Source organism: Ascaphus truei, chromosome 22 (genome assembly GCF_040206685.1).
Source record: "Ascaphus truei isolate aAscTru1 chromosome 22, aAscTru1.hap1, whole genome shotgun sequence".
NCBI classification, from domain to species: Eukaryota; Metazoa; Chordata; class Amphibia; order Anura; family Ascaphidae; genus Ascaphus; species Ascaphus truei.
The window spans coordinates 12,937,354-12,959,647 of record NC_134504.1 but is presented as its reverse complement, the minus strand read 5'-3'; the positions used below and the strand labels follow the sequence as shown (position 1 = coordinate 12,959,647).

The following is a 22,294-nucleotide window of genomic DNA, read 5'->3' as shown; positions in this document are numbered from 1 at the left end:
ACAGCCCGATGCCAGCCGTGGGTCTGTCCGGCGGACCTTTTCCTTCCAGTTGAGCTCCCGCCAGCGCGTCCGACAGCGGGACCGGGGGGGAGGATGTTTCCGGAAGTCCGGCGGCTGCCTGGGTCCCTCACACAATGAAGGGAACCTGACGAAGCATCACTTGCGAAACGCGTAGTTCCCTGCCGGAGGGACCGAGCCAGCCGCCGGACTTCCGGAAAGATCCTCCCCCCCGGTTTTTATACATTTTATTTGCTGTAATAAACCTTTATCGCTACTAATCCAGGCTTTGCCCGTTTCTTGGTATACGGGCACCTGGGAGAGGAGCCATTCCCGCATTGCCTCCATTGGGAGTTATTGAGAGGAAGACGAGACTGATTCCTATCAGATTAACCCCATTCACTGAGAGAAGGGTCTCCCACAGGGCCGTGTGAGTTTCTCTTCTTGATTATTTCTCATTATTAGAGGATATATGCAATATCCCACTACTTCCTTTCTCCTCTGAGGGAAGAGTCTCACACAAGGCCGTGTGAGTCATTGAAACATATGTTTATTGTTTCCATCATTTTAGTATCACTATAAACACCATTATCTGTTCTCCACCCTTTCTCTTCCATTACCCTCCCTCCCCCTCCCCCCTCTCCCCTTCCCCCTCCCCCCTCTCCCCTTCCCCCCCCCTCTGACCTTAAGACCAACTATGTCTATCCAATACATGCATTCATTTTGTGTATTTCACTATCTTTTATTTTTTGAGTTCAACACCTTGCGCTGACCGCTACACCACTTCTATTGCTTCTGTCCTAACTCGCCCGCTTTTCCCATCACCCCCACTGCAAACTGTCCGCTCTGCCCTCACCCCCCAACCCCGCGTACTGCCCGCTCTCTGCCCTCACCCCCCCACGTACTGCCCGCTCTCTGCCCTCACCCCTGCGTACTGCCCGCACTCTGCCCTCACCCCCCGCGTACTGCCCGCTCTCTGCCCTCACCCCCCGCGTACTGCCCGCTCTCTGCCCTCACCCCCCCGCGTACTGCCCGCTCTCTGCCCTCACCCCCCCGCGTACTACCCGGTCTCTGCCCTCACCCCCCCCGCGTACTGCCCGCTCTCTGCCCTCACACCCCCGCGTACTGCCCGCTCTCTGCCCTCACCCCCGCGTACTGCCCGCTCTCTGCCCTCACCCCCGCGTACTGCCCGCACTCTGCCCTCACCCCCCCGCGTACTGCCCGCTCTCTGCCCTCACACCCCCCCACGTACTGCCCGCTCTCTGCCCTCACCCCTGCGTACTGCCCGCTCTCTGCCCTCACCCCTGCGTACTGCCCGCACTCTGCCCTCACCCCCCGCGTACTGCCCGCTTTCTGCCCTCACCCCCCGCGTACTACCCGCTCTCTGCCCTCACCCCCCGCGTACTGCCCGCTCTCTGCCCTCACCCCCGCGTACTGCCCGCTCTCTGCCCTTACACCCCCGCGTACTGCCCGCTCTCTGCCCTCACCCCCGCGTACTGCCCGCACTCTGCCCTCACCCCCCGCGTACTGCCCACTCTCTGCCCTCACCCCCGCGTACTACCCGCTCTCTGCCCTCACCCCCCGCGTACTGCCCGCTCTCTGCCCTCACCCCCCCGCGTGCTGCCCGCACTCTGTCCTCACACCCCCGCGTACTGCCCGCTCTCTGCCCTCACCCCCCCGCGTACTGCCCGCACTCTGCCCTCACCCCTGCGTACTGCCCGCTCTCTGCCCTCACCCCTGCGTACTGCCCTCTCTCTGCCCTCACCCCCCGCGTACTGCCCACTCTCTGCCCTCACCCCCGCGTACTACCCGCTCTCTGCCCTCGCCCCCCCGCGTACTGCCCGCTCTCTGCCCTCACACCCCGCGTACTGCCCGCTCTCTGCCCTCACACCCCCCGTACTGCCCGCTCTCTGCTCTCACCCCCCCGCGTACAGCCCGCTCTCTGCCCTCACACCCCCGCGTACTGCCCGCTCTCTGCCCTCACCCCCCGCGTACTGCCCGCTCTCTGCCCTCACCCCCCGCGTACTGCCCGCTCTCTGCCCTCACACCCCCCGTACTGCCCGCTCTCTGCTCTCACCCCCCCGCGTACAGCCCGCTCTCTGCCCTCACACCCCCGCGTACTGCCCGCTCTCTGCCCTCACACCCCCGCGTACTGCCCGCTCTCTGCCCTCACACCCCCGCGTACTGCCTGCTCTCTGCCCGCTCTCTGCCCTCACCCCCCCACGTACTGCCCGCTCTCTGCCCTCACCCCCCCACGTACTGCCCGCTCTCTGCCCTCACCCCCCCGCGTACTGCCCGCTCTCTGCCCTCACCCCCCCGCGTACTGCCTGCTCTCTGCCCTCACCCCCCGCGTACTGCCCGCTCTCTGCCCTCACCCCCCCGCGTACTGCCCGCTCTCTGCCCTCACCCCGCGTACTGCCCGCTCTCTGCCCTCACCCCCCCGCGTACTGCCCGCTCTCTGCCCTCACACCCCCGCGTACGGCCCGCTCTCTGCCCTCACCCCCGCGTACTGCCCGCTCTCTGCCCTCACCCCCCCGCGTACTGCCCGCTCTCTGCCCTCACCCCCGCGTACTGCCCGCTCTCTGCCCTCACTCACCCCCGCGTACTGCCCGCTCTCTGCCCTCACCCCCCCGCGTACTGCCCGCTCTCTGCCCTCAGACCCCGCGTTCTGCCCGCTCTCTGCCCTCACACCCCCGTACTGCCCGCTCTCTGCCCGCCCCCGCGTACTGCCCGCTCTCTGCCCTCACCCCCCCGCGTACTGCCCGCTCTCTGCCTTCACCCCCCCGCGTACTGCCCGCTCTCTGCCCTCACCCCCCACGTACTGCCCGCTCTCTGCCCTCACACCCCCGCGTACTGCCCGCTCTCTGCCCTCACCCCCTGCGTACTGCCCGCTCTCTGCCCTCACCCCCCCGCGTACTGCCCGCTCTCTGCCCTCACCCCCCGCGTACTGCCCGCTCTCTGCCCTCACCCCCCCGCGTACTGCCCGCTCTCTGCCCTCACCCCCGCGTACTGCCCGCTCTCTGCCCTCACCCCCGCGTACTGCCCGCTCTGTGCCCTCACCCCCCCGCGTACTGCCCGCTCTCTGCCCTCAGACCCCGCGTTCTGCCCGCTCTCTGCCCTCACCCCCGCGTACTGCCCGCTCTCTGCCCTCAGACCCCGCGTTCTGCCCGCTCTCTGCCCTCACACCCCCCGCGTACTGCCCGCTCTCTGCCCTCACACCCCCCGCGTACTGCCCGCTCTCTGCCCTCAGACCCCGCGTACTGCCCGCTCTCTGCCCTCGCCCCCCGCGTACTGTCCGCTCTCTGCCCTCACCCCCCCGCGTACTGCCCGCTCTCTGCCCTCACCCCCCCGCGTACTGCCCGCTCTCTGCCCTCACCCCCCCGCGTACTGCCCGCTCTCTGCCCTCACCCCCGCGTACTGCCCGCTCTCTGCCTTCACCCCCCCGCGTACTGCCCGCTCTCTGCCCTCACCCCCCGCGTACTGCCCGCTCTCTGCCCTCACCCCCCCGCGTACTGCCCGCTCTCTGCCCTCACCCCCCGCGTACTGCCCGCTCTCTGCCCTCACCCCCGCGTACTGCCCGCTCTCTGCCCTCACCCCCCGCGTACTGCCCGCTCTCTGCCCTCACACCCCCGCGTACTGCCCGCTCTCTGCCCTCACCCCCCCGCGTACTGCCCGCTCTCTGCCCTCACCCCCCCGCGTACTGCCCGCTCTCTGCCCGCCCCCGCGTGCTGCCCGCTCTCTGCCCTCACCCCCCGCGTACTGCCCGCTCTCTGCCCGCCCCCGCGTACTGCCCGCACTCTGCCCTCACCCCCCGCGTACTGCCCGCTCTCTGCCCTCACCCCCCGCGTACTGCCCGCTCTCTGCCCTCACCCCCCCGCGTACTGCCCGCTCTCTGCCCTCACCCCCCGCGTACTGCCCGCTCTCTGCCCTCACACCCCCCGTACTGCCCGCTCTCTGCCCTCACCCCCCGCGTACTGCCCGCTCTCTGCCCTCACCCCCCCGCGTACTGCCCGCTCTCTGCCCTCACCCCCCCGCGTACTGCCCGCTCTCTGCCCTCACCCCCCGCGTACTGCCCGCTCTCTGCCCTCACCCCCCGCGTGCTGCCCGCTCTCTGCCCTCACACCCCCCGTACTGCCAGCACTCTGCCCTCACCCCCCCGCGTACTGCCCGCACTCTGCCCTCACCCCCCGCGTACTGCCCGCTCTCTGCCCTCACCCCCCGCGTACTGCCCGCTCTCTGCCCTCACACCCCCCCGTACTACCCGCTCTCTGCCCTCACCCCCCGCGTACTGCCCGCTCTCTGCCCTCACCCCCCGCGTACTGCCCGCTCTCTGCCCTCACCCCCCGCGTACTGCCCGCTCTCTGCCCTCACCCCCCCCGTACTGCCCGCTCTCTGCCTTCACCCCCCCGCGTACTGCCCGCTCTCTGCCCTCACCCCCCGCGTACTGCCCGCTCTCTGCCCTCACCCCCCGCGTACTGCCCGCTCTCTGCCCTCACCCCCCCGCGTACTGCCCGCTCTCTGCCCTCACCCCCCGCGTACTGCCCGCTCTCTGCCCGCCCCCGCGTACTGCCCGCTCTCTGCCCTCACACCCCCGCGTACTGCCCGCTCTCTGCCCTCACACCCCCGCGTACTGCCCGCTCTCTGCCCTCACCCCCCGCGTACTGCCCGCTCTCTGCCCTCACCCCCCCGCGTACTGCCCGCTCTCTGCCCTCACCCCCCGCGTACTGCCCGCTCTCTGCCCTCACCCCCCCGCGTACAGCCCGCTCTCTGCCCTCACCCCCGCGTACTGCCCGCTCTCTGCCCTCACACCCCCGCGTACTGCCCGCTCTCTGCCTTCACCCCCCCGCGTACTGCCCGCTCTCTGCCCTCACACCCCCGCGTACTGCCCGCTCTCTGCCCTCACCCCCCGCGTACTGCCCGCTCTCTGCCCTCACCCCCCGCGTACTGCCCGCTCTCTGCCCTCACCCCCCCGCGTACTGCCCGCTCTCTGCCCTCACCCCCGCGTACTGCCCGCTCTCTGCCCTCACCCCCCCGCGTACTGCCCGCTCTCTGCCCTCACACCCCCGCGTACTGCCCGCTCTCTGCCCTCACCCCCGCGTACTGCCCGCTCTCTGCCCGCCCCCGCGTACTGCGCGCTCTCTGCCCTCACCCCCCCGCGTACTGCCCGCACTCTGCCTTCACCCCCCCGCGTACTGCCCGCACTCTGCCTTCACCCCCCCGCGTACTGCCCGCTCTCTGCCCTCACACCCCCGTACTGCCCGCTCTCTGCCTTCACCCCCCCGCGTACTGCCCGCTCTCTGCCTTCACCCCCCCGCGTACTGCCCGCTCTCTGCCCTCACCCCCCCCGTACTGCCCGCTCTCTGCCTTCACCCCCCCGCGTACTGCCCGCTCTCTGCCCTCACCCCCCGCGTACTGCCCGCTCTCTGCCCTCACCCCCGCGTACTGCCCGCTCTCTGCCCTCACCCCCCCGCGTACTGCCCGCACTCTGCCCTCACCCCCGCGTACTGCCCGCTCTCTGCCCTCACCCCCCCGCGTACTGCCCGCTCTCTGCCTTCACCCCCCCGCGTACTGCCCGCTCTCTGCCCTCACCCCCCCGCGTACTGCCCGCTCTCTGCCCTCACCCCCCCGCGTACTACCCGCTCTCTGCCCTCACACCCCCGCGTACTGTCCGCTCTCTGCCCTCACCCCCCGCGTACTGCCCGCTCTCTGCCCTCACCCCCCGCGTACTGCCCGCTCTCTGCCCTCACCCCCCCGCGTACTGCCCGCTCTCTGCCCTCACCCCCCCGCGTACTGCCCGCTCTCTGCCCTCACCCCCGCGTACTGCCTGCTCTCTGCCCTCACCCCCCCGCGTACTGCCCGCTCTCTGCCCTCACCCCCCCGCGTACTGCCCGCTCTCTGCCCTCACCCCCCGCGTACTGCCCGCTCTCTGCCCTCTCACCCCCGCGTGCTGCCCGCTCTCTGCCCTCACCCCCCCGCGTACTGCCCGCTCTCTGCCCTCTCACCCCTGCGTACTGCCCGCTCTCTGCCCTCACCCCCCCGCGTACTGCCCGCTCTCTGCCCTCACCCCCCGCGTACTGCCCGCTCTCTGCCCTCACCCCCGCGTACTGCCCGCTCTCTGCCCTCACCCCCCCGCGTACTGCCCGCTCTCTGCCCTCACACCCCGGCGTACTGCCCGCTCTCTGCCCTCTCACCCCTGCGTACTGCCCGCTCTCTGCCCTCACCCCCCGCGTACTGCCCGCTCTCTGCCCTCACCCCCCGCGTACTGCCCGCTCTCTGCCCTCTCACCCCTGCGTACTGCCCGCTCTCTGCCCTCACCCCCCGCGTACTGCCCGCTCTCTGCCCTCACCCCCGCGTACTGCCCGCTCTCTGCCCTCACCCCCCCGCGTACTGCCCGCTCTCTGCCCTCACCCCCCGCGTACTGCCCGCTCTCTGCCTTCACCCCCCCGCGTACTGCCCGCTCTCTGCCCTCACCCCCCCGCGTACTGCCCGCTCTCTGCCCTCACCCCCCCGCGTACTGCCCGCTCTCTGCCCTCACCCCGCGTACTGCCCGCTCTCTGCCCTCACCCCCCCGCGTACTGCCCGCTCTCTGCCCTCACCCCCCCGCGTACTGCCCGCTCTCTGCCCTCACCCCCCGCGTACTGCCCGCTCTCTGCCTTCACCCCCCGCGTACTGCCCGCTCTCTGCCCTCACCCCCCCGCGTACTGCCCGCTCTCTGCCCTCACCCCCCCGCGTACTGCCCGCTCTCTGCCCTCACCCCCGCGTACTGCCCGCTCTCTGCCCTCACTCACCCGCGTACTGCCCGCTCTCTGCCCTCACCCCCCCGCGTACTGCCCGCTCTCTGCCCTCACCCCCCCGCGTACTGCCCGCTCTCTGCCCTCTCACCCCCGTGTACTGCCCGCTCTCTGCCTTCACCCCCCGCGTACTGCCCGCTCTCTGCCCTCACCCCCCGCGTACTGCCCGCTCTCTGCCCTCACCCCCCGCGTACTGCCCGCTCTCTGCCCTCACCCCCCCGCGTACTGCCCGCTCTCTGCCCTCTCACCCCTGCGTACTGCCCGCTCTCTGCCCTCACCCCCCGCGTACTGCCCGCTCTCTGCCCTCACCCCCCCGCGTACTGCCCGCTCTCTGCCCTCAACCCCCGCGTACTGCCCACTCTCTGCCCTCACCCCCGCGTACTGCCCGCTCTCTGCCCTTACACCCCCGTACTGCCCGCTCTCTGCCCTCACCCCCCGCCTACTGCCCGCTCTCTGCCCTCACCCCCCGCGTACTGCCCGCTCTCTGCCCTCACCCCCCCGCGTACTGCCCGCTCTCTGCCCTCTCACCCCTGCGTACTGCCCGCTCTCTGCCCTCACCCCCCGCGTACTGCCCGCTCTCTGCCCTCACCCCCCGCGTACTGCCCGCTCTCTGCCCTCACCCCCCCGCGTACTGCCCGCTCTCTGCCCTCTCACCCCTGCGTACTGCCCGCTCTCTGCCCTCACCCCCGCGTACTGCCCGCTCTCTGCCCTCACCCCCCCGCGTACTGCCCGCTCTCTGCCCTCAACCCCCGCGTACTGCCCGCTCTCTGCCCTCACCCCCCGCGTACTGCCCGCTCTCTGCCCTCACCCCCGCGTACTGCCCGCTCTCTGCCCTCACCCCCCCCGCGTACTGCCCGCTCTCTGCCCTCAACCCCCGCGTACTGCCCGCTCTCTGCCCTCACCCCCCGCGTACTGCCCGCTCTCTGCCCTCACACCCCCGCGTACTGCCCGCTCTTTGCCCTCACACCCCCGCGTACTGCCCGCTCTCTGCCCTCACCCCTGCGTACTGCCCGCTCTCTGCCCTCACCCCCGCGTACTGCCCGCTCTCTGCCCTCACCCCCCCGCGTACTGCCCGCTCTCTGCCCTCAACCCCCGCGTACTGCCCGCTCTCTGCCCTCACCCCCCGCGTACTGCCCGCTCTCTGCCCTCACACCCCCGCGTACTGCCCGCTCTCTGCCCTCACCCCCCGCGTACTGCCCGCTCTCTGCCCTCACCGCCCGCGTACTGCCCGCTCTCTGCCCTCGCCCCCCGCGTACTGCCCGCTCTCTGCTCTCACCCCCCGCGTACTGCCCGCTCTCTGCCCTCACCGCCCGCGTACTGCCCGCTCTCTGCCCTCACCCCCCGCGTACTGCCCGCTCTCTGCCCTCACCGCCCGCGTACTGCCCGCTCTCTGCTCTCACCCCCCGCGTACTGCCCGCTCTCTGCCCTCACCGCCCGCGTACTGCCCGCACTCTGCCCTCACCCCCGCGTACTGCCCGCTCTCTGCCCTCACCCCCGCGTACAGCCCGCTCTCTGCCCTCACCCCCCGCGTACTGCCTGCTCTCTGCCCTCACCCCCGCGTACTGCCCGCTCTCTGCCCTCACCCCCCGCGTACTGCCTGCTCTCTGCCCTCACACCCCCGCGTACTGCCCGCTCTCTGCCCTCACCCCCCGCGTACTGCCCGCTCTCTGCCCTCACCCCCCGCGTACTGCCCGCTCTCTGCCCTCACCCCCACGTACTGCCCGCTCTCTGCCCTCAACCCCCGCGTACTGCCCACTCTCTGCCCTCACCCCCCGCGTACTGCCCGCTCTCTGCCCTCACCCCCCGCGTACTGCCCTCTCTCTGCCCTCACCCCCCCGCGTACTGCCCGCTCTCTGCCCTCTCACCCCTGCGTACTGCCCGCTCTCTGCCCGCCCCCGCGTGCTGCCCGCTCTCTGGCCGCCCCCGCGTGCTGCCCGCTCGCTGCCCGCTCTCTTTACATGTCCGTGTAGGTGGCACATGCCTCGGACGCCCCGGTACGAGCGCAGCCTCCGGCCTCGCCTCGGACATACGCTGATATATTTCCCTTTTCTCTTCTCTCCAGGCTTGACCGGCAGAGCCAGGCTACAACGTTGGTGCACCAGATATTCGGGGGCAGCCTGCGCTCTCGGGGTAAATGGGGCTCTGGGCGGCTCTTCCCAGGCGTGGCAGAGCCGGCTGGCATATGGGATAGAACGGTTCTGATGGCCACGGGGCCCGGACTGACGCAGCGACCCATTCTTCTCTCTTCCAGTGAAGTGCTCGGTGTGTAAGAGCGTGTCTGACACCTACGACCCGTACCTGGACATCGCGCTGGAAATACGGGTAGGTTGCCCCGTCCTCTCGGCAGTTATTGGGCAATTAAAGAGGAATAGATACGCGTCCGAGAAGCAAGTGAGACTTAACGTCACTTGTGGGTACTATATACAGGGGGGCAGTTGTCCGTAGATGGAGAGGAGGGGGGGGGGTGTTTTCTGTAGAGAGGAGGGGGGTTGTTTTCTGGAGAGAGGAGGGGGGGTTGTTTTCTGGAGAGAGGGGGGGTTGTTTTCTGGAGAGGGGGGGGTTGTTTTCTGGAGAGAGGAGGGGGGTTGTTTTCTGGAGAGAGGAGGGGGGGGTTGTTTTCTGGAGAGAGGAGGGGGGGGGTTGTTTTCTGGAGAGAGGGGGGGGTTGTTTTCTGGAGAGAGGAGGGGGTTGTTTTCTGGAGAGAGGAGGGGGGGTGTTGTTCTCTGGAGAGAGGAGGGGGGAGGGGTTTGTAGAGATGGGGGTTGTCGATAGATATAGATGGGGGAGGGTTGTTTTCTGTAGAGAGGGGGGGTTGTTTTCTGTAGAGAGGAGGGGGGGTTGTTTTCTGTAGAGAGGAGGGGGGGTTGTTTTCTGTAGAGAGGGGTGTTGTTTTCTGTAGAGAGGGGGTGTTGTTTTCTGTAGAGAGGGGGGGTTGTTTTCTGTAGAGAGGAGGGGGGTTGTTTTCTGTAGAGAGGAGAGGGGGTTGTTTTCTGTAGAGAGGGGTGTTGTTTTCTGTAGAGAGGAGAGGGGGTTGTTTTCTGTAGAGAGGGGTGTTGTTTTCTGTAGAGAGGAGGGGGGGTTGTTTTCTGTAGAGAGGGGGGGTTGTTTTCTGTAGAGAGGGGGGTTGTTTTCTGTAGAGAGGGGGGGTTGTTTTCTGTAGAGAGGGGGGTTGTTTTCTGTAGAGAGGAGGGGGGGTTGTTTTCTGTAGAGAGGGGGGGTTGTTTTCTGTAGAGAGGGGGGTTGTTTTCTGTAGAGAGGGGGGGTTGTTTTCTGTAGGGAGGGTGTTGTTTTCTGTAGAGAAGGGGGTTGTTTTCTGTAGGGAGGAGGAGGGTGGGGTATGTAGAGATGGGGGGTCGTCGGTAGCATTAGATGGGGGGAGGGTTGTTGTCGGTAGATGGAGAAGGGGGGTTGTTCTCGGTAGAGAGAGGGGCCGCGGTATTCTCAGTTCGCGCCCCCCTCGGTGATACCCCGTTCCCCGATACCTGCAGAACTCTGCAAACATTGTCCGTGCGCTGGAGCAGTTTGTGAAGTCGGACGCGCTGAGCGGGGAGAACGCCTACATGTGCGCAAAGTAAGAGTCTGCGCGCGCGCGCACGCACGTTGCGGGGCCCCGGAAATATCACCGCTCAAAATGGGGCCGGGGGCAGCTGGTTATTCAAATAGCAGCAGCTAAAAACAGTACATGCAGGGGGTACGGGTATAGTGTTATTGCTGCAACACCTGGGTACAGTCACATTGGCGCGGTGCGGCGGGCGTTGGCGCGGTGCGACGGGCGTTGGCACAGTGTATCTCGTATGTAAATTTTAGTGCCAAACAATATCACTAGTTCTTTCAGACTATTACAAATTACCATGCAGCACTCAATAATGATGCAGAGTATGTCTTACCCTCTCCCCACACTTGCCATGTTTTCCTTTCTCCCGCAGCATTGGGTTCTGGGTAGGGTTTGGGAGCAGGAGAGGGCGGGGGCTGTAGTTGTAGGAGGGCCGCAGAAATAGCTCCATATTCCAAGTGGATGTTTGATGGTTGAGGCCATACTCGGTCCTGCTTTATATTGCTAACCTTTTTGCTCCTGTAAGGTGTAAGAAGAAGGTTCCGGCCAGCAAGCGCTTCAGCGTCCACAGAGCCTCCAATGTCCTCACCCTCTCGCTCAAACGCTTTGCCAACTTCAGCGGGGGCAAAATCACCAAGGTGAGGGCTTGTGGGGCAGCTTGTGCCCAGGAGAGGGCAGGGCTGGCAGGCTCCGCGGGGCAGATATCTCATGATTAAGCAGCCACCTCTGGGTAGGATCCAGGCAGCACGTTTCTGGGGCTCTGGTTTGCAGCTTAAGGGGGGAAGAGAGCAGTGATTATCGACTACACCAGCCCCCCTCCTCCCTCCCATCAACCACTTACCCACTACACCAGCCCCCCTCCTCCCTCCCATCAACCACTTACCCACTACACCAGCCCCCCTCCTCCCCCCCATCAACCACTTACCCACTACACCAGTCTTCCCCCCCCATCAACCACTTACCCACGACACCAGCCCCCCTCCTCCCCCCCATCAACCACTTACCCACTACACCAGTCTTCCCCCCCATCAACCACTTACCCACTACACCAGCCCCCCTCCTCCCTCCCATCAACCACTTACCCACTACACCAGCCCCCCTCTCCCCCATCAACCACTTACCCACTACACCAGTCTTCCCCCCCCATCAACCACTTACCCACTACACCAGTCTCCCCCCCCCCCCCAATCAATCACTTACCCACTACACCAGCCCCCCCCCATCAACCACTTACCCACTACACCAGCCCCCCCCCCATCAACCACTTACCCACTACACCAGCCCCCCCATCAACCACTTACCCACTACACCAGCCCCCCCATCAACCACTTACCCACTACACCAGCCCCCCCATCAACCACTTACCCACTACACCAGCCCCCCCATCAACCACTTACCCACTACACCAGCCCCCCCATCACTTACCCACTACACCAGCCCCCCCATCACTTACCCACTACACCAGCCCCCCCATCACTTACCCACTACACCAGCCCCCCCATCACTTACCCACTACACCAGCCCCGTCCTCCTCCCTGTATATCATACATCACTTTCTCCGTGACCGCTGCACTGACCCACCTGACGTAGCCCCCCTCTTGCTGTCTCGCAGGACGTGGGGTACCCGGAATTCCTGAACGTCCGTCCGTACATGTCGCAGAGCAACGGAGACCCCGTCATGTACGCACTGTATGCTGTCCTGGTGCATTCTGGGTACAGCTGCCACGCAGGCCATTACTACTGCTACGTGAAAGTAAGTCTTCTTCCTTTGCCTTATGTGCTGCTCTGTATAATGATGCTGAGTATGCCCAGGCTTATCTCTGCCTATCACACACCCCACACTCTGAGGGGAATGTTCCATTCATCTTTGGTTCGCGAGCACGTTCATGTTCTGACCTTTGACCCTCTCGTCCCTCCAGGCCAGCAGCGGGCAGTGGTACCAGATGAACGATTCCCTCGTTCACGCCAGTAACATCAAGGTGGTTCTGAACCAGCAGGCTTATGTTCTTTTCTACCTGAGGTAGAGCAGCACTGCGCGGGGTTGTGTGCTCCCTGTGTGTCCTTCTGCGCACTTCTGGCTCCCCCTGACTCTGAGCCTTCTTCTTCCTCACGGAGAATACACCATGAGAGGGTTATATGGCTCCGCACTGTGACTGACACGCATGCTCTGTCATTGTTACTTGGAGTTTCAGGGAGGGAGCGGCGGTGACACTCTCTGCGCTGTATGTAGGACGGTCACTCGGGTAGCGTGACGTCTCTGTGCTGTATGTTGGACGGTCACTCGGGTAGCGTGACGTCTGCGCTGTATGTAGGACGGTCACTCGGGTAGCGTGACGTCTCTGCGCTGTATGTAGGACGGTCACTCGGGTAGCGTGACGTCTCTGCGCTGTATGTAGGATTGTCACTCGGGTAGCGTGACGTCTCTGTGCTGTATGTTGGACGGTCACTCGGGTAGCGTGACGTCTCTGTGCTGTATGTTGGACGGTCACTCGGGTAGCGTGACGTCTCTGCGCTGTGTGTAGGACGGTCACTCGGCTAGCGTGACGTCTCTGCACTGTATGTAGGACGGTCACTCGGGTAGCGTGATGTGTCTGCGCTGTATGTAGGATTGTCACTCGGGTAGCGTGACGTCTCTGCGCTGTGTGTAGGACGGTCACTCGGGTAGCGTGACGTCTCTACGCTGTATGTAGGACTATCACTCGGGTAGCGTGACGTCTGCACTGTATGTAGGACGGTCACTCGGGTAGCGTGACGTCTGCACTGTATGTAGGACAGTCACTCTACTGTATGTAGGACAGTCACTCTACTGTATGTAGGACAGTCACTTTGGTAGCGTGACGTCTGCACTATGTACTGTATGTAGGACAGTCACTCTGCAATGTATGTAGGACAGTCACTCTGCACTGTATGTAGGACAGTCACTGTACTGTATGTAGGACAGTCACTCTGTACTGTATGTAGGACAGTCACTCTGTACTGTATGTAGGACAGTCACTCTGTACTGTATGTAGGACAGTCACTCTGCACTGTATGTAGGACGGTCACTCTGTACTGTATGTAGGACGGTCACTCTGTACTGTATGTAGGACGGTCACTCTGTACTGTATGTAGGACGGTCACTCTGCACTGTATGTAGGACGGTCACTCTGCACTGTATGTAGGACAGTCACTCTGTACTGTATGAAGGACAGTCACTCTGTACTGTATGAAGGACAGACACTCTGCACTGTATGTAGGACGGTCACTCTGCACTGTATGAAGGACAGTCACTCTGCACTGTATCTGACTTGGGTTCTCTCGCTCAGAATCCCGGACCCCAGGAAGAGTTACGACGGTTCCGTGAATAAAGTGCTGGCTCCGCCTGTCCGTCCCAGCTCCGTCCCCCCCAGTATAAAGAAGACCCAGTCCAACGGCAGCCTGTCCTCCCCGCTCATTGGGAAGGTGGGTGAGGGGTGTCTGCGTAGGTGGTGGAAGATGGATGTTTTGGGGCATCCTGGGGTGAAGATAGGCGCGTGTGTGTTCCAGCGGGTTCCCTGCGCATGCGAGTTCTGGGTGTGTCAGCGGGTTCCCTGCGCATGCGAGTTCTGGGTGTGTTCCAGCGGGTTCCCTGCGCATGCGAGTTCTGGGTGTGTCAGCGGGTTCCCTGCGCGTGCGAGTTCTGGGTGTGTCAGCGGGTTCCCTGCGCGTGCGAGTTCTGGGTGTGTCAGCGGGTTCCCTACGCGTGTGAGTTCTGGGTGTGTCAGCGGGTTCCCTGCGCGTGCGAGTGCTGGGTGTGTCAGCGGGTTCCCTGTGCGTGCGAGTTCTGGGTGTGTCAGCGGGTTCCCTGCGTGTGTGAGTTCTGGGTGTGTCAGCGGGTTCCCTGCGCGTGCGAGTTCTTGGTGTGCCAGCGGGTTCCCGGCGAGTGCGAGTTCTGGGTGTGTCAGCGGGTTCCCTGTGCGTGCGAGTTCTGGTGTGTCAGCGGGTTCCCTGTGCGTGCGAGTTCTGGATGTGCCAGCGGGTTCCCTGCGCGTGCGAGTTCTGGGTGTGTCAGCGGGTTCCCTGCGCGTGCGAGTTCTGGGTGTGTCAGCGGGTTCCCTGCGCGTGCGAGTTCTGGGTGTGTCAGCGGGTTCCCTGCGCGTGCGAGTTCTGGGTGTGTCAGCGGGTTCCCTGCGTGTGCGAGTTTTGGGTGTGTCAGCGGGTTCCCTGCGCGCGCGAGTTCTGGGTGTGTCAGCGGGTTCCCTGCGTGTGTGAGTTCTGGGTGTGTCAGCGGGTTCCCTGCGCGCGCGAGTTCTGGGTGTGTCAGCGGGTTCCCTGCATGCGTGAGTTCTGGGTGTGTCAGCGGGTTCCCTGCGCGTGCGAGTTCTGGGTGTGTCAGCGGGTTCCCTGTGCGGGCGAGTTCTGGGTATTTCAGCGGGTTCCCTTTCGGGTGTGATTTCTGGGTGTGTCAGCGGGTTCCCTGCGCGTGTGAGTTCTGGGTGTGTCAGCGGGTTCCCTGCCCGTGCGAGTTCTAGGTGTGTCAGCGGGTTCCCTGCGCATGCGAGTTCTGGGTGTGTCAGCGAGTTCCCTGCGCGTGCGAGTTCTAGGTGTGCCAGCGGGTTCCCTGCGCGTGCGAGTTCTGGGTGTGTCAGCGGGTTGCCTGCGCGTGCGAGTTCTAGGTGTGCCATTGGGTTCCCTGCACGTGTGAGTTCTGGGTGTGTCAGCGGGTTCCCTTTCGGGTGTGAGTTCTGGGTGTGTCAGTGGGTTCCCTGTGTGTGCGAGTTCTGGGTGTGTCAGCGGGTTCCCTGCGCGCGCGAGTTCTGGGTGTGTCAGCGGGTTCCCTGGGTGTGCCAGCGGGTTCCCTGCGCGTGGGAGTTCTGTGTGTGCCAGCGGGTTCCCTGCGCGTGCGAGTTCTGGGTGTGTCAGCGGGTTCCCTGCGCGTGCGTGTTCTGGGTGTGTCAGCGGGTTCCCTGCGCGTTCGAGTTCTGGGTGTGTCAGCGGGTTCCCTGCGCGTGCGAGTTCTGGGTGTGTCAGCGGGTTCCCTACGCGCGCGAGTTGTGGGTGTGTCAGCGGGTTCCCTGCGCGTGTGCGAGTTCTGGGTGTGTCAGCGGGTTCCCTGCGCGTGTGAGTTCTGGGTGTGTCAGCGGGTTCCCTGCGCACGTGAGTTCTGGGTGTGTCAGCGGGTTCCCTGCGCACGTGAGTTCTGGGTGTGTCAGCGGGTTCCCTGCGCACGTGAGTTCTGGGTGTGTCAGCGGGTTCCCTGCGCACGTGAGTTATGGGTGTGTCAGCGGGATCCCTGCGCGTGTGAGTTCTGGGTGTGTCAGCGGGATCCCTGCGCGTGCGAGTTCTGGGTGTGTCAGCGGGTTCCCTGCGCGTGCGAGTTCTGGGTGTGTCAACGGGTTCCCTGCGCACGTGAGTTCTGGGTGTGTCAACGGGTTCCCTGCGCGTGTGAGTTCTGGGTGTGTCAGCGGGTTCCCTGCGCGTGTGAGTTCTGGGTGTGTCAGCGGGTTCCCTGCGCACGTGAGTTCTGGGTGTGTCAACGGGTTCCCTGCGCGTGTGAGTTCTGGGTGTGTCAGCGGGTTCCCTGCGCGTGTGAGTTCTGGGTGTGCCAGCGGGTTCCCTGTTCGTGCGAGTTCTGGGTGTGTCAGCGGGTTCCCTGCGCGTGTGAGTTCTGGGTGTGTCAGCGGGTTCCCTGCGCGTGTGAGTTCTGGGTGTGCCAGCGGGTTCCCTGTTCGTGCGAGTTCTGGGTGTGTCAGCGGGTTCCCTGCGTGTGTGAGTTCTGGGTGTGTCAGCGGGTTCCCTGCGCGTGCGAGTTCTTGGTGTGCCAGCGGGTTCCCGGCGAGTGCGAGTTCTGGGTGTGTCAGCGGGTTCCCTGTGCGTGCGAGTTCTGGTGTGTCAGCGGGTTCCCTGTGCGTGCGAGTTCTGGATGTGCCAGCGGGTTCCCTGCGCGTGCGAGTTCTGGGTGTGTCAGCGGGTTCCCTGCGCGTGCGAGTTCTGGGTGTGTCAGCGGGTTCCCTGCGCGTGCGAGTTCTGGGTGTGTCAGCGGGTTCCCTGCGCGTGCGAGTTCTGGGTGTGTCAGCGGGTTCCCTGCGTGTGCGAGTTTTGGGTGTGTCAGCGGGTTCCCTGCGCGCGCGAGTTCTGGGTGTGTCAGCGGGTTCCCTGCGTGTGTGAGTTCTGGGTGTGTCAGCGGGTTCCCTGCGCGCGCGAGTTCTGGGTGTGTCAGCGGGTTCCCTGCATGCGTGAGTTCTGGGTGTGTCAGCGGGTTCCCTGCGCGTGCGAGTTCTGGGTGTGTCAGCGGGTTCCCTGTGCGGGCGAGTTCTGGGTATTTCAGCGGGTTCCCTTTCGGGTGTGATTTCTGGGTGTGTCAGCGGGTTCCCTGCGCGTGTGAGTTCTGGGTGTGTCAGCGGGTTCCCTGCCCGTGCGAGTTCTAGGTGTGTCAGCGGGTTCCCTGCGCATGCGAGTTCTGGGTGTGTCAGCGAGTTCCCTGCGCGTGCGAGTTCTAGGTGTGCCAGCGGGTTCCCTGCGCGTGCGAGTTCTGGGTGTGTCAGCGGGTTGCCTGCGCGTGCGAGTTCTAGGTGTGCCATTGGGTTCCCTGCACGTGTGAGTTCTGGGTGTGTCAGCGGGTTCCCTTTCGGGTGTGAGTTCTGGGTGTGTCAGTGGGTTCCCTGTGTGTGCGAGTTCTGGGTGTGTCAGCGGGTTCCCTGCGCGCGCGAGTTCTGGGTGTGTCAGCGGGTTCCCTGGGTGTGCCAGCGGGTTCCCTGCGCGTGGGAGTTCTGTGTGTGCCAGCGGGTTCCCTGCGCGTGCGAGTTCTGGGTGTGTCAGCGGGTTCCCTGCGCGTGCGTGTTCTGGGTGTGTCAGCGGGTTCCCTGCGCGTTCGAGTTCTGGGTGTGTCAGCGGGTTCCCTGCGCGTGCGAGTTCTGGGTGTGTCAGCGGGTTCCCTACGCGCGCGAGTTGTGGGTGTGTCAGCGGGTTCCCTGCGCGTGTGCGAGTTCTGGGTGTGTCAGCGGGTTCCCTGCGCGTGTGAGTTCTGGGTGTGTCAGCGGGTTCCCTGCGCACGTGAGTTCTGGGTGTGTCAGCGGGTTCCCTGCGCACGTGAGTTCTGGGTGTGTCAGCGGGTTCCCTGCGCACGTGAGTTCTGGGTGTGTCAGCGGGTTCCCTGCGCACGTGAGTTATGGGTGTGTCAGCGGGATCCCTGCGCGTGTGAGTTCTGGGTGTGTCAGCGGGATCCCTGCGCGTGCGAGTTCTGGGTGTGTCAGCGGGTTCCCTGCGCGTGCGAGTTCTGGGTGTGTCAACGGGTTCCCTGCGCACGTGAGTTCTGGGTGTGTCAACGGGTTCCCTGCGCGTGTGAGTTCTGGGTGTGTCAGCGGGTTCCCTGCGCGTGTGAGTTCTGGGTGTGTCAGCGGGTTCCCTGCGCACGTGAGTTCTGGGTGTGTCAACGGGTTCCCTGCGCGTGTGAGTTCTGGGTGTGTCAGCGGGTTCCCTGCGCGTGTGAGTTCTGGGTGTGCCAGCGGGTTCCCTGTTCGTGCGAGTTCTGGGTGTGTCAGCGGGTTCCCTGCGCGTGTGAGTTCTGGGTGTGTCAGCGGGTTCCCTGCGCGTGTGAGTTCTGGGTGTGCCAGCGGGTTCCCTGTTCGTGCGAGTTCTGGGTGTGTCAGCGGGTTCCCTGCGCGTGTGAGTTCTGGGTGTGTCAGCGGGTTCCCTGCGCACGTGAGTTCTGGGTGTGTCAGCGGGTTCCCTGCGCACGTGAGTTCTGGGTGTGTCAGCGGGTTCCCTGCGCACGTGAGTTATGGGTGTGTCAGCGGGATCCCTGCGCGTGTGAGTTCTGGGTGTGTCAGCGGGATCCCTGCGCGTGCGAGTTCTGGGTGTGTCAGCGGGTTCCCTGCGCGTGCGAGTTCTGGGTGTGTCAACGGGTTCCCTGCGCACGTGAGTTCTGGGTGTGTCAACGGGTTCCCTGCGCGTGTGAGTTCTGGGTGTGTCAGCGGGTTCCCTGCGCGTGTGAGTTCTGGGTGTGTCAGCGGGTTCCCTGCGCACGTGAGTTCTGGGTGTGTCAACGGGTTCCCTGCGCGTGTGAGTTCTGGGTGTGTCAGCGGGTTCCCTGCGCGTGTGAGTTCTGGGTGTGCCAGCGGGTTCCCTGTTCGTGCGAGTTCTGGGTGTGTCAGCGGGTTCCCTGCGCGTGCGAGTTCTGCGTGTGTCAGCGGGTTCCCTGCGCGCGTGAGTTCTAGGTGTGTCAGCGGGTTCCCTGCGCGAGCGAGTTCTGGGTGTGTCAGCGGGTTCCCTGCGCGAGCGAGTTCTGGGTGTGTCAGCGGTTCTCCGTGCTTGCTTTGTTACACATCTTTGTGCACAAATGGTCTGTCTTTCAGAGGCCCGAGGCCCAGCAGGGGAAGAGGCCTTCTTCCCTGGAGGAGACGGGGGTCCCAGTCCCCAGAGCATCCCTCCCGCCTGGGAACAAAGCGCAGAATGGAACCCCCCGCCCCAGGCCCCTGAGTGCTGGTCCGTCCCCCAAACTGGGCATCAAGTCCCTCTATGCCCCGTGTCTTCTGGATGACCCACTGAGCAGGGTGAAGAAGCCCCCTCCATCTCAGGTGAAGTCTCCGCAGGGGGTGGGCACGGCGGGCGAGACGGACAGCTCTAGGCCGGAGGGCCCAAAACACACCTGGGAGACCCCAGGACTCGGTCAGTGTACCTCCCCTAAAACCCAGCCCGGAGCCCTCGAACCCGGGGGAGAGAGGAGCAGCACCCCCAGACCGGAGCCCCTCCCCAATGGCCGAGACTCTTCCCCGAGCCCCCCCGACAACAGAAACATGACGCCCCCCAAATGCCCCCCCGGGGAGATGGAAGCGGACAGCACGGGGGACGCCAAGGCTGCGAAATGCAAGTCCCCCACCCTGGCCAGCCTGGCGGAGGCTCTGAGCACCATGTCACCCCCACCAGCCAAAAAACTGGCCCTGTCTGCCAAGAAGGTGAGGGGGGGGGAGCACAGGGCGTCCGTGTTGGGGGGGGGGGGGGGTGTTGTGTTGGTAGTATAACGGCTTGTGGGGCAGCATGGGATCTGACGTTTAACTTGTTCAGTGCCGGAGGGTATGTTTGAGATGCTGTCCCGCCTGTCCTGTTTGTGCTTTTTGTACCATTTTCTTCTGGCAAAGTTTGCATGCGGTGGGGGGGGGGGGGGGAGGGGGTTTCCGGGGGGGGGGGGGGGGGTTCCGGAGCTGAAATAAACGCACTTCGGCTCCTGGGGCCCCCCGCTATAATGTATATATATATATTTATATTAAAGGGGGGCATGGTGGGACTGCTGCTTTAGTGGTACACAGCGTGAGCCCCCGTGGCCCCCGCCACGCAGAGCGCGGGCGCATCGTGCAGCCGGGGGGGGTCATTAAATAAATTGTGCAAATGATGCGATAAATTCTTTGAGGAAGTTTGTGACTGTTAGAATAACGGTGGCACCCGTTATGTGATAAGGAAACAGGGCCGGGGTTCAGGGGTTCAGGGGTACGGCCGCTCCAGCCGCCGTGTTCCTGCCGCTGACACGCGGATATTGTGGGGGCAAAGTCGCCGACTTCTCGTCTTTCTATTTAAACTTCGGTTATATTTCTTTTCCTTTTTTTTTTATTGTTTCTAACAAAAACTTCTGATTCTTCTGTCATTTCATCACCTGCTCCCCCCCCCCCTCTGCTCTCCTCCCCCCCCTCTGCTCTCCTCCCCCCCTCTGCTCTCCTCCCCCCCCCTCTGCTCTCCTCCCCCCCCTCTGCTCTCCTCCCCCCCCTCTGCTCTCCTCCCCCCCCTCTGCTCTCCTCCCCCCCCCTCTGCTCTCCTCCCCCCCCTCTGCTCTCCTCCCCCCCTCTGCTCTCCTCCCCCCTCTGCTCTCCTCCCCCCCCTCTGCTCTCCTCCCCCCCTCTGCTCTCCTCCCCCCCTCTGCTCTCCCCCCCTGCTCTACTCCCCCCCTGCTCTCCTCCCTCCCTGCTCTCCTCCCCCCCCTGCTCTACTCCCCCCCCCTGCTCTCCTCCCCCCCCCCTGCTCTACTCCCCCCCTGCTCTCCCCCCCCCCTCTGCTCTCCTTCCCCCCATCTGCTCTCCTCCACCCTCCCTTTGCTCTCCTCCCCCCTCCCTCTGCTCTCCTGCCCCCTCCCTCTGCTCTCCTGCCCCCTCCCTCTGCTCTCCTGCCCCCTCCCTCTGCTCTTCTGCCCCCTCCCTCTGCTCTCCTCCCCCCTCTGCTCTTCCCCCCCCCTCTGCTTTCCCCCCCCCCTCTGCTTTCCCCCCCCTCTGCTTTCCTCCCCCCCCCCTGCTTTCCCCCCCCCCTCTGCTTTCCCCCCCCCCCTCTGCTTTCCTCCCCCCCCCTCTGCTTTCCCCCCCCCCCCCCTCTGCTTTTCCCCCCCCCCCTCTGCTTTTCTCCCCCCCCTCTGCTTTTCTCCCCCCCCCCCCTCTGCTTTTCTCCCCCCCCTCTGCTTTTCTCCCCCCCCTCTGCTTTTCTCCCCCCCCCTCTGCTTTTCTCCTCCCCCCTCTGCTTTTCTCCCCCCCTCTGCTTTTCTCCCCCCCCTCTGCTTTTCTCCCCCCCCTCTGCTTTTCTCCCCCCCCTCTGCTTTTCTCCCCCCCCTCTGCTTTTCTCCCCCCCTCTGCTCTCCTCCCCCCTCTGCTCTCCTCCCCCCCTCCCCTCTGCTCTCCTCCCCCCCTCCCCTCTGCTCTCCTCCCCCCCCTCCCCTCTGCTCTCCTCCCCCCCCTCCCCTCTGCTCTCCTCCCCCCCTCCCCTCTGCTCTCCTCCCCCCCCTCCCCTCTGCTCTCCTCCCCCCCCTCCCCTCTGCTCTCCTCCCCCCCCTCCCCTCTGCTCTCCTCCCCCCCCTCCCCTCTGCTCTCCTCCCCCCCTCCCCTCTGCTCTCCTCCCCCCCCCCTCCCCTCTGCTCTCCTCCCCCCCCCCTCCCCTCTGCTCTCCTCCCCCTCCCTCCCCTCTGCTCTCCTCCCCCCTCTGCTCTCCTCCCCCTTCTCGCTCTCCTCCCCCCCTCTGCTCTCCTCCCCCCCCTCTGCTCTCCTCCCCCTTCTCGCTCTCCTCCCCCCCTCTGCTCTCCTCCCCCCCCCTCTGCTCCCCTCCCCCTTCTCGCTATCCCCACCCCTCCCCTCTCTTTCCCCCTCCCCTCTCTTTCCCCCTCCCCTCTCTTTCCCCCTCCCCTCTCTTTCCCCCCTCTCCTCCCTCACTCTCCTCCCCTTGTTCTACGCCTTCCCTCTCTTTCCCCCCCTCTCTTTCTCCCCCTCTTTCCCCTCCTCTCTTCCCCCGCTCCTCGCTCTCCTTCTCCCCTCGCTCTCCTCCCCCCGCTCTCCTCCCCCCGCTCTCCTCCCCCCGCTCTCCTCCCCTCGCTCTCCTTCTCCTCCCCTCGCTCTCCTTCTCCTCCCCTCGCTCTCCTTCTCCTCCCCTCGCTCTCCTTCTCCTCCCCTCGCTCTCCTCCCCTCGCTCTCCTTCTCCCCTCGCTCTCCTCCCCTCGCTCTCCTCCCCTCGCTCTCCTCCCCTCGCTCTCCTCCCCTCGCTCTCCTTCTCTTCCCCTCGCTCTCCTTCTCCTCCCCTCGCTCTCCTTTTCCTCCCCTCGCTCTCCTTTTCCTCCCCTCGCTCTCCGTCCCGTCCCCCCCTCCTCCCCTCGCTCTCCTTCTCCTCCCCTCGCTCTCCTTCTCCCCTCGCTCTCCTTCTCCCCCCCCCTCTCCTCCCCTCGCTCTCCGTCCCGTCTCCTCCCCTCGCTCTCCTTCTCCCCCTGCCCTCGCTCTCCCCTTCTTTTTTGAAATCTTTTTTTTTTTGGTCTCAAAACCCCCCTTTTTTCTTTGGACCACCAAGATTTTATTTATGTCAATGACTGCAGGGCAGCGCCCCGCTGCGGGGACGCAGAAGTGACGCTTACTCCCCTCCTCGCTCCTCCGCCGCCGACGCCGCTCATCCCACGCCTGCCCCCCCAGGCCTCGCCTCGCCACGGCTGCTCTCTAAACCGCGGTAAGTAGCGCAACGCGCCGCCCACGGCTCCAACGTGTCA

At 65.1% G+C, this 22,294-nt stretch overlaps 1 protein-coding gene across 3 annotated transcripts in view; it reads left to right on the top strand.

The window, feature by feature from the left end:
• The window catches only part of LOC142472832 (ubiquitin carboxyl-terminal hydrolase 36-like), a 37,508-nt gene extending 15,235 nt beyond the window's left edge, over positions 1–22,273 (top strand). For 2 of the 3 annotated variants that reach the window (XM_075580019.1, XM_075580020.1), the window contains exons 6-14: positions 8,851–8,918; positions 9,040–9,110; positions 10,277–10,359; positions 10,868–10,979; positions 11,954–12,094; positions 12,261–12,361; positions 13,647–13,782; positions 18,654–19,253; positions 22,127–22,273. In XM_075580019.1, the coding sequence (XP_075436134.1) occupies positions 8,851–8,918; positions 9,040–9,110; positions 10,277–10,359; positions 10,868–10,979; positions 11,954–12,094; positions 12,261–12,361; positions 13,647–13,782; positions 18,654–19,253; positions 22,127–22,258 (1,444 nt within the window). In that variant the 3' untranslated portion in view covers positions 22,259–22,273. Of the gene's footprint in view, positions 1–8,850; positions 8,919–9,039; positions 9,111–10,276; positions 10,360–10,867; positions 10,980–11,953; positions 12,095–12,260; positions 12,362–13,646; positions 13,783–18,653; positions 19,254–22,101 lie in introns of all 3 variants that reach the window. The other variant, XM_075580021.1, reaches the window with a different exon arrangement.
• Positions 22,274–22,294: the final 21 nt, after the last annotated feature.